The sequence below is a fragment of the Stegostoma tigrinum genome, chromosome 1 (assembly GCF_030684315.1).
Source record: "Stegostoma tigrinum isolate sSteTig4 chromosome 1, sSteTig4.hap1, whole genome shotgun sequence".
Classification (NCBI taxonomy): Eukaryota; Metazoa; Chordata; class Chondrichthyes; order Orectolobiformes; family Stegostomatidae; genus Stegostoma; species Stegostoma tigrinum.
The window spans coordinates 109,340,531-109,356,731 of record NC_081354.1 but is presented as its reverse complement, the minus strand read 5'-3'; the positions used below and the strand labels follow the sequence as shown (position 1 = coordinate 109,356,731).

Below are 16,201 nucleotides of genomic sequence, written 5' to 3'. Positions count from 1 at the left end.
TCAATACATTCATAAAATATCACTCTTACCAAAATGAGCATTCCCATTTTTATACAAAATGTATTAAAATTGCAGTGACTTATCTGGAGACTTTAACTGATCAATGCTAAGTAAAGAAAAACAGCCTTCGTATTAAAGGTCAAGTAAAGCATTTCACTGTGTTTTATCATTAACACATCACAATTCATCAGTCAGCAGGATTGGTGCAAATAACTTAATGTGTACCTATTTCCAAATCATATTCAAGCCAAACAACAAACAAACAGATAACAAATAATTTGGTGCAGAATAATCAGAGAACGGTTTAAAAGCTTATATTGACAACCAGCTGTAAGAAAGAACAACATGCAAATGTACTTGATTTCTGTTCAACTTTTACCACCCTTACCTTGGCAACCATTAAGCTTTCAATTCTTGCCACTTCATTGATGTAGTTATGCACTCTTGATTTTAACTCATCCTTTTCATGCAAAGCTTGTTCCAACTCATTTGTGACCGCCTATAAGGAAAATCAGTGAAGGTTGCCATCAAGTTCTTTATTAATTAGTATAATATTTATAGAATTACTAAACTGCCCAGTATAAAATGAGTCAAACATCACAATTATCAAAGGCAGAACTTTCTAACCACTGTATTCATTGTTTCTCCAGAAAATAAGTAGAAGATGGAGCCTAACGGCAACTAATATGAAAGACCACATATGAAAGAAGAGAAATAATAAGTAACAGAAACAAAAGTTGCTGGATAAACTCAGCAGGTCTGGGAGCATTTGTGAGAAAAAAATCAGAGTTAACGCTTCAGGACTGATGACCCTTCCTCAGAACCGGACCTGAAATGTTAACTCTGATTTTTTCTTCACAGATGCTGCCAGACCTGCTGAGCTTTTCAGGCATCTTCTGTTTGTACTCCAGGTTTACAGCGTCCACGGTTCTTTCGGTTTTTATTAAGAAGTAACAAGAGTTGCATGAACTGCAAAATAACACTGGAGACCACCGTTAAAAGTTTGAAAAACATACTGAATTTGGAAATGTTCTAAGAATTTATAAAAAATTGTCAACTGTAAAATCAACATTGAAATACAGCTTTGCATGGTGAAAAGAACATTTCCTTATAATATTTTTGGATAGAGAAGGGACAATTTGCAGGTGATCAAATGTCAAACAAATAATTCATATTCTATAAAATGAGCTGGACAAACGCAGCAGGTCAGACAGCATCGGAGAAGCAGGAAAGTCAACGTTTTGGGACAAAACCCTTTGTCAGAACTGCCTGAAATGTTGACTTTCCTGGTCGTCTGATGCTGTCTGACCTGCTGTGTTCAGTCTCACGATTACTGACTGTGGCTTCCAGCATCTGCAGTTCTTACTGTCTCCAAATAATTCATTTTACCTGATTTTCCCTCGTCATTTGAGTCAAGTCATCTCGCAGACAACGATTTTCTTTAAATGCAGCATCTCGACACTGTTCTAATTCCTCTGAATCCTTATGAATAGAATCTAGTTGCCGACGTAAGGAATTTATTTCCCGGTCTCGGTTACTTAGGGTGTCATTCAAAAGGCTGATTGAAATTAAAGTTTAAAAATAAAGCAAATTTTCAGAAGAAACAAAGTGTTATGTGACTATGGCTTTAAGAAATGTATTTTGTCCTGGGGCTTTTTTTTAAAGAGAAGCTTTAAGACTGAGGTAGCAAGCTGTCTATTTGAATTGAGTTAAGTCAACAGCTTGTGAAGCCTTGGGATTTTTTTTGGAAGTGGAACAATAGAAGCAGCCTTAGTGGGTGGGATCAAGCACCCACAGAAGCAGAATTTTTTGGTTTAATGTTACAGTAGCAGCTGTTGGAGTCATGAAGTTTGCTACAGAAGCTATTTTTCTTCTCTTTGTTTTAGCTAAAAGCTGGGATTTCTCTTCCTGCTGTTAGAATTGCATGTGAGATAATCTGTTTTACTGAATTTGTCCTTTTACCATGGGTGCATTGATGAGATGCTACTACAGTGGAACGGTTACTATCTAGTAGTTAATTAACCTATTATTCTGTTAAACTTTCTAATAGTGTTAAGTTATTCCAATTTCTGCTTTCTTTTGATATATTTTAAATAGAGTGTATGAATAAAGTATATTTTGCTTCAAATCTGGTAGTTTGGCCAACTGAATTGCATCCAGAACAAAGATAGGATCTAGGCTATCTTTTTAATATATTTTGAGGGAGTTGGCCTGGTCCATAATAAAAAGTATCTATGTTCTGTTGTGTTGCCGTTATACTTACTCTAATGCAGATTCTAGTTCAGTCACAGTAATTTTCATATTTGTTATCGCTTTTTCCTATATATGGAGGCAATATGAAGTGTATCAGTCATTTTCAGAAGCGAAGGATACAAAAAATATCATTAGTGCTCAAGAATGGGTACACATTTGCAGTTTGAGCCTCCTGCAATCCCTTGGGAAGCCTGCCACTTTCCCTCTCGTATCCTATTAGGATAATTGTTCGTATCCCATTCACAGCACCAACTGCTTGACCAGAATTTTAAGTTGATCAACAATGCTAATTTAATAATACTTAAGTGACTATAGAGTATGAAAATGCTTTCAATGGTGGTCTAATATGCTAGTTCTTTAATGCTAAGATTAAATTCCCTCTCTCCCCCCACTAGGATGTCAGACAGAACTGCTGTTGGTAAACATTTGTAGATTTCTCTAACCAAAAATTAAAAGATTTCTCACAAGACAAAAACAGGAAATACTGAAAATAATCAGTAGCTTAGATAGCATCTGCAGAGAAACAAAGATTTTCAAGTGCCAAGTCCCACACTCAATTCCCTAGTATTCTTCTACACAATATGAATGAATAACAACTGTCAGATATAATCATCGACGTACTGTTTGCTCAACATACAACAGAAAGGTTAACTTAAGACTAGAATGGTCAGATTAGTGTATTCACCCGATTGGCAAGGTTCTCTTCTAAAGTAGCAATTTTTTCCGTTTTGTCATCTACAGCGTCCTGCAGGCAATCCTTTTCCTGGTCTAGAGCAGATACTGTAGTTTTTAATAAGTTGATTTCTTCTCGTAGAGCAGAATTCTGTCGGTTGAACTCACCTAAGCAAAAAAAAACACATTATACATGTTTGACCACTTGTAATGCACCTAGACTGTCTGCATAATGACTTTATAGGTGCCTGCTTTTATAACAATGAAGGCATATAAAACACTGTCAGTCACAATGTTCAACAAAATAGGTTCTTAATATTAATATTTCCAATTTACTGCTCCATCGGCCTCACTTGAAGGTTGCTGCTTCCAATACCCATGCGCCAGGATCGAGAAGATACTGCTATTCTGCCTCTCTCCAGCTACTCATTTAGGACTCTGTACTTTGGCTACTGACCTGATATTTCCACAAATTAAAATCACTTTTCCAATTCTGCCTTTGGGGACTGATTGGCACAATATTTTATGCTGGAAGTGCCAAATAAATAATAAAGTGGCTTTATTATTTGGGTCTTTGCACCATTTTAAACCACAAGACACATTTCTGAAGTCTGGACTTAACTTGCATGGTTTTGTATATAGATAACAAAGTGTGGGGCTGGGTGAACACAGCAGGCCAAGCAGCATCTTTAAAGCACAAAAGCTGACGTTTCGGGCCTAGACCCGTCATCCAGGGTCTAGGCCTGAAACGTCAGCTTTTGTGCTCTTAAGATGCTGCTTGGCCTGCTGTGTTCATCCAGCCCCACACTTTGTTTTCTTGGATTCTCCAGCATCTGCAGTTCCCATTATCTTTGGTTTTGTACATAACTGTTTTCAAACCTGATAAACTTGGCTTAGTAGATGCAATGTTAAATTGCTATTACCTAGTCTCTCCTCTTGTCTGTTAATTCTGTCCTGCGATGTTTGAAGCTCTTTGGTTTTCGCACTCAACCGATGCTGTAAGTCTGCAAGAGACTTCTCCAGGTGTTCATTCAGCAACCTGAAGCAACAGTATAAAGCAGTTATTTCTTGGTTAGGATAATTTATTGTTTAACGTTTAAAAGTGAGAAGTATTCTCACTTGATTTATCTTGGAATTTATCTTTGAGTCTGACCCATGAAATTACGGTGGCATCTTTAAGTGATTAACTTGACATATTGTCCTTTGCTCCAGTATGCTTCTCTGAATGTCTTCATTAGTAGAGTGTCTGGAGCTTGTTACGGACGAGACCAAACCCCCTTAAAATACATCAAGAAGACAGCCTAAACCCTAACTTTTAACTTATTTAAAGGCAAGTGTAAGGCAGCGTTCCAGATGTGATTCAATTGGTCAAACTAGCAGGCTTCAAGCAAAGCACACTTTGTTCTTACAACACAGTCAAAATACACATATAAAAAATGGTATAAGTTTAACTCTATTTAAATATTTAATATTACAATGCATATTTTCACTCCTAATCATCAACTGTTTCAGTATAGCAGCATCCCACAAACACACTGTTGGCAAAGGCAAATTCAGGAAAACAGATTTTTTTACTTACTGTCTCCAGTCCAGGAGAAATAAACACCAAAATAATGGATCTAACACAGAGAGAGAACTCAAACCTCTAGCTGCAGCGGAGGGAGCTATATCTAGCCACTTCAATTACAAAAACACCAATTTAAACTTGAAACCAAACTAAAGCCTTGGGTCTGTGTGAGATTGACTTCATACACGTGTTTTTTTTGTCTAAAAAAGAAACACTCAGGGAGCTCAAAGCTGTTTATCCGCTGCTTTTAAAGCACACGTTCCTTCACCACAGGTGACACCTCTCTGTAAAAGAAACAGCACAGAACAAATCCCTCTTAAAGGCACAGTACCGTCACAAGCTCCAAACCTTTTAGAGGCTCTGTCTATCCTCATACCACATCAATGAATAAGCCATACAGCATGTTGAGTGTACACCGTGCCCAATACATTCATTTGCTTCTTCAATAAAACATTTCCACATTTATTGTATGCTTATTTTTTGGATGGCTGATGCTCTGGATTAGCTGCATCCTGATGTTAAGCAGTACCTTCCACTGCTTGGACTGACAAGGAAAGTTGTGGTGCCACCCATGCCCTTGCCTGATCCGTTATAGCATTGCTTGCTGATGTTTGATCTATTCATTTTAACAGCTTCACTTCTCACTGCATGCTGTGATCCTCTTTCTCAAGTTCAATGGTTCACCTAATATGATCTGTCTTACATTAGCTGTCCAATAGAATTGGTATTTCTTCCACTGTTGCTTTCAATGCTTTAAGTCTAATAGCTTATAGTTAAGAAGGATACTCCATTGGGAATACTGTTCTAGGATTATAGAGGACTTTAAACACTAGAGGGTGGAGCAATGATGTGGTAAATTAAAGGGAAAGAATGAGATAATAAAGGAAGATAACAATAAAAGTGATTAGGATCTCAGCGTGGTGGAAAGGGATACACCATACAAACTTTACAGTGTACCAGCAGATACAAAGCAAGGGTTTCTAAAAACAGCAATTCAACAGAACTATAGACCCTGTAGCTGAATGCATATAGCATTTGTAACAAAACATGCGGATTATGTGCATAAATAAGAAGACCAACCTGATAGCAACTGGATTCCAAATATTTGAAGGTAGTTACCATTTTAGGAAGTTAGGAATGGAGATGAGGTATCTTTATTAATGAAATATGATATTAGTGTAGTGGGGAGACATGATCTTAGTTCTACAGGCAAGATGTAAAATCAGTTTGGGGAGAGGTAATAAATAAAGGGTATTAAATCACTTGGGGAAATAGGTTTCAGTCCCCAACAGTAACTACACTGCATAATGGATTATACAGGAGGAAGTAATAGTGGTGAAATAAAGGTGTAGCAATAATCATGGGTGATCTTAATCTACATATAGATTGGATGAAGTAGATTGGAAAATATAATCTGGAGAATGAATTCAGTGGGTGTAGCTCAGATAATTTCTTAGAGCAGAACGTACTTGAACTAACCAGACAGCAGGGTATTTTCGACCTGAGAGTATGCAGTGAGACATCATTTGTGTAAAATGACAAACAACAAAGGCCCCAACACTGACTCTGTGGGATGCCACTGGATACTGACTTACAGTTAGAAAAACACCCCTCATCACCTCCTGGTTCCTGTCCCTCAGCCAGGTGGGGATCCAAGAAAATTTGCCAGTTGGATCCAAAAAGACTCTTCACTTTGCAATCAGTCTCCTAAGCAGAACCTTATCAAAAGCTTTGCCGAAGTCCAAGTCTACTACATCAAAAACACTGTCCTCATCTGCAAACTTGCTCACCTCTTTCCCCCCGCTGCCCGCCCCCCCGTGCCCGCACCCCCCCTGCCCCCCTCCCCCCCCCCGCCCCCCCCTACCAGTGCCTCTCCTATATTCAGGCAGAACTGAGAAGTTTTGCAAGAATCTCAGCTATTACTTCCCTTGCCTCACTCAACAACTTGGGTACATTTAATCCAGCCTTGGAGATTTATCTACCCTTAAGCCTGTAACTACTCAATGTTTTCTTTGTCTATGCTACTTTCTTTAATTGTATCACAGACGTTCTCCCTGATTTCTACATCCATATCAGCCCTTTTACTAGTGAACACTGATCTAATGTATTAATTTAGAAACCTACCTATATCCTTTGGCTCCATGCATAAATTACCACTGTGGTTCTAAATGGGCCCCTCTCTTTCTCTTGTTATCGTTTTACCCTTAATGTACCTGCAAAACAACTTAAAATTTTCCTTTCTTTCACCTGTCAGTATCCTTTCATATCCCCTTTTAGCTCTCCTAATCTCTCATTTAAGTTCTCTCTTGTGTATTCTATGCTCCTCTAGGGCTTCTGCTGTTTTGAGCTCTCAGTATCTGCCATAGGCTTCCATTTTTCTCTTAGTCCTTTCTCTTAGGCTTACTTAGGTTAAGTGAATATCCAAGAATCTGTCAGATGGAGGATAATGTGGCAGGAAGAATAATAAAATGGCCCATTATTTAAATTGAGAGAGATTGCAGAGCGATTGGGAGAAAGTCTGTCATTCAAAATTGTGGATGTACTGGTACACGAATCACAAATAGTTAATTATGCAGATACAATAGGTGATAAAAAAGACAATTAGAAGATTGGCATTTATTGTAAGAATTGAATATAAAATTAAGGAAGTTCTGTTACAGTTGCATAAACATTGGTGAGACCAGATATGGAATAGTGTGTACTTAATGATATAATTCTATTAAAAGAGGTTTAGAGGAGGTTCACTTGACTGATTTCTGGGACAAAGAGTTATCTTAGGAGATACACTGGATAGGATGGGGTTGAGAAGAATAAGAGGTGACCTTATTGAAACATAAGATCCTAAAGGTGCTTGAAAAGTTTAATCCAGAGAGGCTTTTTTACTTTTTGGACATACTAGAACTGGGCGATGCAGTTTAAGATAAGGGGCCTCCCACTTAAGACAGGGCTGGGGAGAAACTTTTTCTCTCAGAGTGCCTCTAATTTTTGGAATGTTCTTTCCCAAACGGCAGTGGAGGTAGGTTTATCGAATACTTTAAAGGCTAATTTAGATAGATTCTTTATCAACGTGTGAGTCAAAGAGGATAAGGAGCAGACAGGAGAGTAGAGCTAAAGACAATCAGTTCAGCCATGACATATCAAATCATGCAGCAGATTTCAGGGGCTGAACAGCCTAATCCTGCTCCAAATTGTTGTACAAAAAGTGTGGCAAAACCATCATAAAAAACAGCTTGAATTTAAGTCTTTAACATAGTAAAATGTCCTAAAGAGCTTTACGGGAGCATTATTGAACAAAATTTAATGTCAGGTCAAATACCAGGAGGTATGAAGACAAATGTCCAAAAGCTTCGTCAAAATGCCAAGTTTTATGGACCATCTTAAAAGATTCAGGAGAACAAGAGACAGTAAGATTTAGGCAGACAATTCCAGAGTTTAGGATTAAAGGTGGTGGAGCTCTTAAAATCAAGGTTTGCAAGCGACCAGAATTACAGTATTCTGAGTTGGCTGTGGGTTGGTGAAGTTTAAAGAAAGAAAAAGTCTTCTTTACTTTTGTATGGGATGACAATGTTGCTGGTAAGACAAGTATTTGTTGTCCATCCATAACTGCCTTTGAACTGATTGGCCTCCTAGGTCAGTTGGGAGGGCAGTTTGGAGTAATGCACATGGCTACGAATCAGGAGTTAATCGAAGGCCATACAAGGATAGCAGATTTCTTTCCCCAAAGAAAATAAGTGAACAAGGCAGATTTTTTTGATTATGAACAGTGGTGACATGACTGCTATCAGGCTAACTACGTTTTCTGGATTTTTTTATTGAATTCAAATTTCACTATCTGCCATGGTGGGATTCACATCCATGACTCTAGGACATTTGCCTGGGGCTCTGCACAGAGTCAGGAGACAATTGCAGTGATAAAGAGGGCACAAGACATGGAGGGAAAACACGGATGAAAATTTTAAAATCAAGACATTGCTTGATCTGGAGCCAGGTGAGCATTGAGGTGATAGAGGAACAGGCTTTGCTGTTGGTTAGGATGCAGACAGCAGGGTACCAAGTGGGAGACTAACCAGCACTGAAATGGAACAAGCAGTCTGTTAATTTAGAGAGTCAGGGGATTGAGAGGTGGTGAGGTAGATTAGAATGCTCTTATTGGGCGTGTAGAACCTGACTTCTGTTAATCAGAAATAGGATTGGGTCAAAGAAAGATCCTTGGGAAATGTCAAAGGGAACAATATAGGATCCGGAAGAGGAGCCATTACAGGTTTTCGCTCAATGACTAAATAGTTAAGACTGGAACTAGATGAAATCAGTCCCACCCAGACGGATGACAGTGAAGAGGTATTGGAGGAGGATAGCGTGAGCCAATGTGTCAAAGGCTGCAGGCAAGTTGAAAAGAACAAGGAGCGTTAGTTTACTTTTGTAAGTCACACAAGATATTACCTGTGACTTTGAATAATGTATTTTTGGTACGGTATAAGATGGAAACCTGACAGTAAGGATCTAAACATGGAGCTCCAGGCAAGCTTGACACAGATTTGCTGAAATACATTCATGTGTTTGGAGAGAAAAAGAAGGTTGTAAAAATAGTCACAGAGATAGTAGGAACTGCCGATGCTAGAGAATCTGAGATAACACGGTGTGAAGCTGGATGAACAAAGCAGGCCAACCAGCATCAGAGGAGCAGGGAAGTTTGACGTTTCGGGTCGGGACTCTTCTTCAGAAAAAAAAGTTGGAAAAATAGTGCTGGTTTTTAAGGATTGATAGATTGATTTATTATCAAGTGTACGTGTTACATGTATTTGTTACAAAGACAATGAAAAATGTTGTATAATGTCAACACTCTCCTGTGCCATCTTAAAACACAGAAATAAACCAAGACATAGAATTATAAAGGTTGAAAAATAAAGAAATAAAGTTAAAAGATCAACATTACAGTCCTACTTGTTAAGTGGTTAGCCAAAGGGCTGGATCCAGGTCTTCCATCCTGATACTGAGACCAACACCAGCACAAAGCAGTCGGCCAGCCTGCTGGGACAGTCGCCATTCTTAGGTGCCATTTTGCCTCCACCACCGCTGCATTGAGTCTGTGTCAGAAATGCAGCCACTGCTGAAGCTGCTGGGTCCAACGCCGGGCACTGGGCCCAAACTTCGCCACTGCTGGGAACACACCTTACCTCCAACATGCTAGACCACTCGCCACTGCCAATGCCTTCTGGGCTCTCCCCAAGAAGGTAAGTGAAATTTAGAGTAAAATCAAATCAAGAAAGAGGAAAATAAAGAAAAAAGTGGATGGAGAAGCAAGCCACAGGATCGCAGGCTCAGCAGCCCAAATGCTGCTCTGTTTTCTCCGCTCCCATCCATGAGTCATAAATTGGTGTGCAGATCACCTTGTAGAATGACCTCTTGGGGCTTTGAAGGCTAGCTGGCAGTAAGACAACAGTAGAGACACCAGTAGCATGGTTGTAATGGGAGCAGAAATGTTGACAAATGGAGAACATATCAGATTCACGTTCATAGAGGCACTATAACTTTCACCAGGAAGCACCTCGGTAGTTGTAATAATTTACGAGAGTTTTTAGATTGCTGGATTGTCGTGACAATTTTGAAGATTCCTCAGGCACTGGTTCAATGACAAGAGCAGTATGACTACATAGCAGCATTCTGGGCTGCAGTACCCCGACATGAGGTGGCTACTGCCTGTGCTGCAATGACAGCTAAGACGTTGACCGCTTGATGTCACATCACAACTGAGAAAGCAAGTGCTGTTCTGTAGTTGGCTACTAGTTCCACACTAGAAAGAAGATGAATATACATTTGAATTAGAAACATGACTAGGCCATTCTGTCCCTCTATCCTGCTCTGTCATTCGATAACACCAGGCTTTATCTGACCATGGCCTCAATTCCACATTTCTGTTAACTCCCAGGAATCTTTAAATCCCTTGTTAGTTGAGAATCTATTTACTTTTGCATTATAAATATTCAATGACCCTGTCTTCACCGCTCTCCAGAGAAACATGAGAAAAATACCCTCGCCACATCCATCTTAAGCTGTATCTCGTAGCTCTAGTTTCTCCCATGTGGGGAAACATTATTCAACATCTATTCTGTCAAGTACCCTTAGGATCTTGTATGCTTCAGTAAGATCAACTCCTGTTTGATCTTCTAAACTCCAACTGATATATACTTTCCTGATAAAATAGTGCCTTAGTCTCAGGAGATGGACTTAAAGCTGTGTGTGAAGCTGTGTCAAGAATTCAAGCAGGGTACAAAAGTTGCCAAACAACTACTGAATTAGCAAGACAGAAGAGGTCCTAGCTCTAATGAATATTAAAAAAAATAAAAAGTTGGAGAAGCTGGACAGTTATTAGAACAGGTTATGAAAGAGAAAATATGCCGGACCAACAGATTGCTAAAACTGCAAAACCAGAAACTTCAAAACAAACTGACATCTTTCAAGAGACAAGACAGTGAATGTCAAGATGAATTGAACTACTTAAAACAGCTTAAGGGATGGGTTACTCATCTGAAATAAAACTCGGCTGTAGTATATCAGGATGAACAAATTCTGAGACAGTAACTACAGCCCATTAAAGAAACAGATTCAACACAAACAAGAACAATAGACAATATGGCAACTATGGATCAAGTCATCATATGATCTGCTGTGTCTGCAAATTATAGAGGCTCAGAGGCTGACTTGTTATTTTAAACGGTTAAACATTCGTCTGGAAAGCAAAGGATGTTATTTGTGTATCTTGCCTTCAAGACAGTTTCCCTTTAATGCGTTGTTAACAATATTGCAACTCTATCTGCAAGTTCACTTGAGTTTGTAAGGTGCCCTCACAAAAATCACTTGCTTTGCTGTGATGCTTGAATCTTACTTATTGTTTTATTGTCAAAAGCTAACTAACTCACACACTTAACCAATTCCAGATGCTCAGTTGATTGTTGGATTATTATTAACATGTTAGCCTTCTTATTCTTCCAACAAAAATTATTTTCCATACATTTGTATTGTTTAAATTTACTTGTCAAACAAGTACTAATTCTGCATTTTTATCAATGTTTTCTATATTTTGTTAGAATCCTCTGACTTGCCTTCACTGGTAATCCTCTTACTCTTATCATATTTATAAAACCTCTTGGGGCTTGTCCTTTATCCCATCTGCCAAAGATATTTTCTGGCTTCCCTTTGCCCTCTATTTATTTCTAAAGCAACTTCCAATACTCTCCATACTTGTGAAGGGCTTCCTGAGTTTTAAATGCACAGGACCTGACATATACTTCTCTCTCTTTATAAAACTCTCAGCATTAATTGACATCCAGGGTTCCCTGAGTTGCTGTCCTTGCCCTTCACTCTTAGAGATACACACCTTCCCTGAATTCTCACAAAGCTACTTTTAAAAGACTCCCACTTTGCAAATATAGACCTACCTGCAAATAGGTGCTCCCAGTTTATGCTTGCCAAATCCTGTCTAATGATATTGAAATCAGCTTTCTCCCAATTTAGATACTTAACTTCTGCAATATTCTTATCCCTTTCCATAATGACTTTGAAACTTACAGAGTTACGGACATTAACTACAAACTGCTCACCAACTGAAACTTCAACCACTTAACCATCTTCATTCCCCAGGATTAGGTCTAGCACTGCACAATGTACTGGCACAAAAGGGTCTCTTGGATGCACTTTAAAATTCCGCTGCTAATCCTTTCACACTAAAGCAATCCCAGTTAAAATTAGCAAAGTTGAACTATAACTACAACCATAACCCTGTTTCCCTCACACCTTTCTGTCATTTGCTGAAATATCTGATTCTTCTCTCTCCCTCTGAGTGATGAGGGGGCTGTTGTATAATCACAACGAGCTAACTGTCATTTTTTATTTCTAGGCTCTACCCAGATGGCCTGATTTGGAGACCTTTCTAGGATGTCCTCCCTCTTTCTGCAGTGATGGTTTCCTTTATCAATAATGCAATGCCCCTATCTATCTTATTTCACCCCTTATCGTGTCTGACACTTCTACATCTTGGACTGTTGAGCTGCCAGTCCTGTCCCATACTTCAGCCATGTTTCAATGATTGCAACAATATCACATTCCCATGTGGTGATGAACTCTAAGCTCATCCGCCCTGCCAGTCAAGCTTCTTGCATAACATAGATACGACTTGATCCCCTCCCCACCAACCCCCCAAAACCAACAGCATGATCAAACTTCCCAGGAAGGATATTGCACCCGTTCTGGTTCAGGTGCAAACTGTCTGGCTTGTACAGGTCCCACCTACCTCAGAAGTTGTCCCAATGTTCCAAAAATCTGAAGTCTTTCCTCCTACACCATCCCTTTCACCACACATTCATCTGACCCATCTTCCTAAACCTATACTCAGTACAGCATGGCACCAAAAGTAATCCAGAGTTTACAACTTTAGTAGTCCTCCGTTTAATTTACTACCCGACTCTCTTAATTTTTGCTGCAGAATGTCAGTTTTTTTTTAATCCTATGTCAATGACTGTTCACATTCCCCCTTCAGAATACTCTGCAGTCACTCTGAGACATCCCTGGTCCCACCACCAGGAAGGGAACATACTAGTTTTGTTCTGGTGGAGAAGTCTGTAAAATGGTTTGATTATAATTCTGTTTAGCTGAATAAAAGCAAGATGAAAGAATGAGTTACAGATTTGCAGAAACAGCCAATTACTGATACCGTTCTGGTGAAGTTCACAATGCAGAAAATAAAATTGTTATCACTACCGGTTTCTATGTGTCAGATTGGTGATTGGTTGAATTGGAGGGAACAATGATTGGTGTGTCAGCCTAGGAACCTGCAGTCTTGGCTAAATCACCTCAGAAAATTAAAATCTTTTTGAGCTGATCCTACAATCCATAGTGTACATCGTCATTCATTTTAAAAAACATTACATGTTGGTAAATACAAAAGATAAGAAGTTACTTTATCACCGTATAACCAGAACAATTAGCTATTAAGTCAACCCTGAGTAAATATTCTTATCCGTAGATCAGCTTCTATTAAACATTTTTATGGAGAAAGTACAAATTTTCTTCAAGACAAAACTATTCAGCTTCTGAGAGGCTTCTCTGAACTCCACCAACAAGATTACTGACACTGATTTGTGAGACTTTTTACTTTTGGCAAAATTCTTCAAGCAGATTTTATCGAGAAACGTCAGCTCATCAAATATTCTAATTAAAAAAAATACTGGGGATGGTGGAAATCTGAAACACAACCAGAAAGTGCTGGAGAAACTCAGAAGGTCTAGCAGCATCTCTGTGGACAGAGAAACAGAGTTAACCTTTCAAGTCCGATATGACTCTTGTTGATTGAAGAACAGTCGTATTGGACTCGAAATGTCAACTGTTTTTTCTCTGCATGGATGCTGCCAGACATCCTGGGTTTCTTGAGCATGATCTGTTTTTGTTTCATCTAAAACCTTTCTGGCCTAGTTTAAAAATAGCTGTCCCTTTAAAAAAGTTGTTTTCTCCAGGCAGTCATGTCAGGAAAGACGTCAACTATATTTCTGAAAGTGCTTCATGCAGAAATTACTTATAGATTAACCCCCAGCACAGATATTGTTCAGCAGGCATAAAGCTCATAAAAAGACAATGAAATAAAAGGCTGAACCAACTGATTTAACACATTTGTTTTCACAAGCTATATATCATCTAAGAATGAGTTCATTCAACTCATTTTGCCTTCTGAGAAAGGGTTCTGAAAAGTAAACATACGCTGTACATTACTCATACCTAACCTCTCTCTCCATAGTCATGATATTTCAATGGTACCAGCAGCTTAAAACCAGGCAGCCATTGTGTAGGCTACTACTATTGTTCATAACACTTCCATCTCAAACAAGATACAATATTCAGGATTATTTTTAAAAACAAAAGGTACTGAATAAGACTGGAGATTGAAAGAACTGGTGAACACACGGAATAATCTTTCATCAACAACAGTTAATGCTGTTTGTTGCTTCTGTATGTCAGCCTTCTGGAATTGCAACTATAACAATAACTTTTAAATTATGTATCCGGTGTCCCTTAAATCTTCTTTACTCCAATGAAGACAATTTGAGGATTTTCTGAACCATTTACTTAAAATATCTGACTTATAATTCTTAAAATCTTTTATGTTAACAGATAGATGTAAGATTAGTCAAACTTCTCCTATTAGCATTTAAATAGCAAATGGATAGTGAGAGATGGGGTGGATTCTGTTAGAAAAGAAAAAGTTATGTCTAGAGGTGATAATATTTAATGAGATTTTTGTATCAGGGAGAGAGTAGGTTGCTGAGCAACAGGTAAAGACTAGGAGCTTGCTGCCTATAAAGTTGGTGGAATGAAGATGCTTTCAACAAGTTCCTTAGATGTGTGAGCAGAAGTAGACCATTTGATCCATCAAGTCTGCTCAATCTCCAAAGGAAGTTGCACAGCACTATTGGACAGCTGTAGGACTAAGCATAGAGCAAGGTCATGGGATTGATTAGATTGTTACAAAGAGAGCGAACATGACTCAATAGGTTGAATGGCCTCTTTCTATGCCACAAAATCTCTTAAGAAAAGTTAGACAAAATACTGGCAGAGGTAATTGATGGAGTGAAAGTTGTAGACAGAATTATGCTGGAAAGGCTAGCTATACACTTCAGAGTGAATAAATCACACAGTTCAGATGATTCTTTCACCAAGTCTAAAATCTGTACTCAATGCTTACTCATGCTAGCTTGAAACAATTTCTCTCACTTTTTACCTTGACAACTCTTTTATTGATATTGAATCAACCTCTACCAAACCTCTCATCTTTCTCTGCTTCAAGAAGAACTATCCCTGCAGGTACTGAAAGTCTTCTATCCCTGGGGTTATTCTGGTAAATCTCTCCTGTATTCTTTTAAAGGAAGTCCTTCCTAAAGTGCTGTTCCCCAAACAGAAGCAGGACCATTGCATTAAGAAGGCTTAACATGAATTCCTACTTTTGTGCTCTATATTGCTGCTAACAAATGCAAGGATTCATTGGCATTTTTAATAATCTCACTTGTCAAAGAACTGTACAGCAGAAAGAGGCCATTCAGCCTGTAATCCTCATGACAGTAGTTTGAAAGAGCAATTTACATTAGTATCACACTTCAGTGCTTTCCCCTATAATTCCCGAGTTAATTCTCTTCAAAAGTAAGGTTAATTGCCTTCAGAATTTGATTTCACAGTCCTTTCAGGTGGTATATTCCAGATCGTTAACACACCTCTTTATGAAAAGAAAATCCATTTTCTATTCTGTACATTACTTTACATCTGTAACCTTTCTAATGACACACTTACCAGAGGAAAGCATCCGGCTTCAAACACACATGTCCAGATCTCAATGTTTCTGCAGCACCTTTAAGACTACTGTTTAGTTTACAAAAACCAACTAAAATGCCAGGAATACTCAAAACATCAGCAACACATACGGTGAGGGAAACAATTATTTGATAGAATTTAGTATAGGTGATGTAGGTTAAACACACCAATGAGAAACAAGCATCACCACCATTACCAACCCCCACTCCATTAACTCTCCACAGGACATACCAGTAATTTGATTGTAATAAAAAATAGAAAATGGTGACAATGGCCTAGTTGAAAATGTGGGTATTAAGCAACCGAATAATATTTGTGATAGATAAAAAGGTGCTGAAAAGGTTGGCAGCTCACCAGGTA

At 38.6% G+C, this 16,201-nt stretch overlaps 1 protein-coding gene across 1 annotated transcript in view; it reads right to left on the bottom strand.

The window, feature by feature from the left end:
• Positions 1-16,201, bottom strand: part of cep135 (centrosomal protein 135) — a 149,480-nt gene that overhangs the window by 36,441 nt on the left and 96,838 nt on the right. Inside the window, exons 16-20 of the mRNA XM_048545685.2 lie at positions 3,849-3,964; positions 2,939-3,093; positions 2,264-2,319; positions 1,390-1,558; positions 389-499 (exon numbers count right to left, since the gene is read on the bottom strand). Of these exons, the coding sequence (XP_048401642.2) occupies positions 389-499; positions 1,390-1,558; positions 2,264-2,319; positions 2,939-3,093; positions 3,849-3,964 (607 nt within the window). The remainder of the gene's footprint in view (positions 1-388; positions 500-1,389; positions 1,559-2,263; positions 2,320-2,938; positions 3,094-3,848; positions 3,965-16,201) is intronic.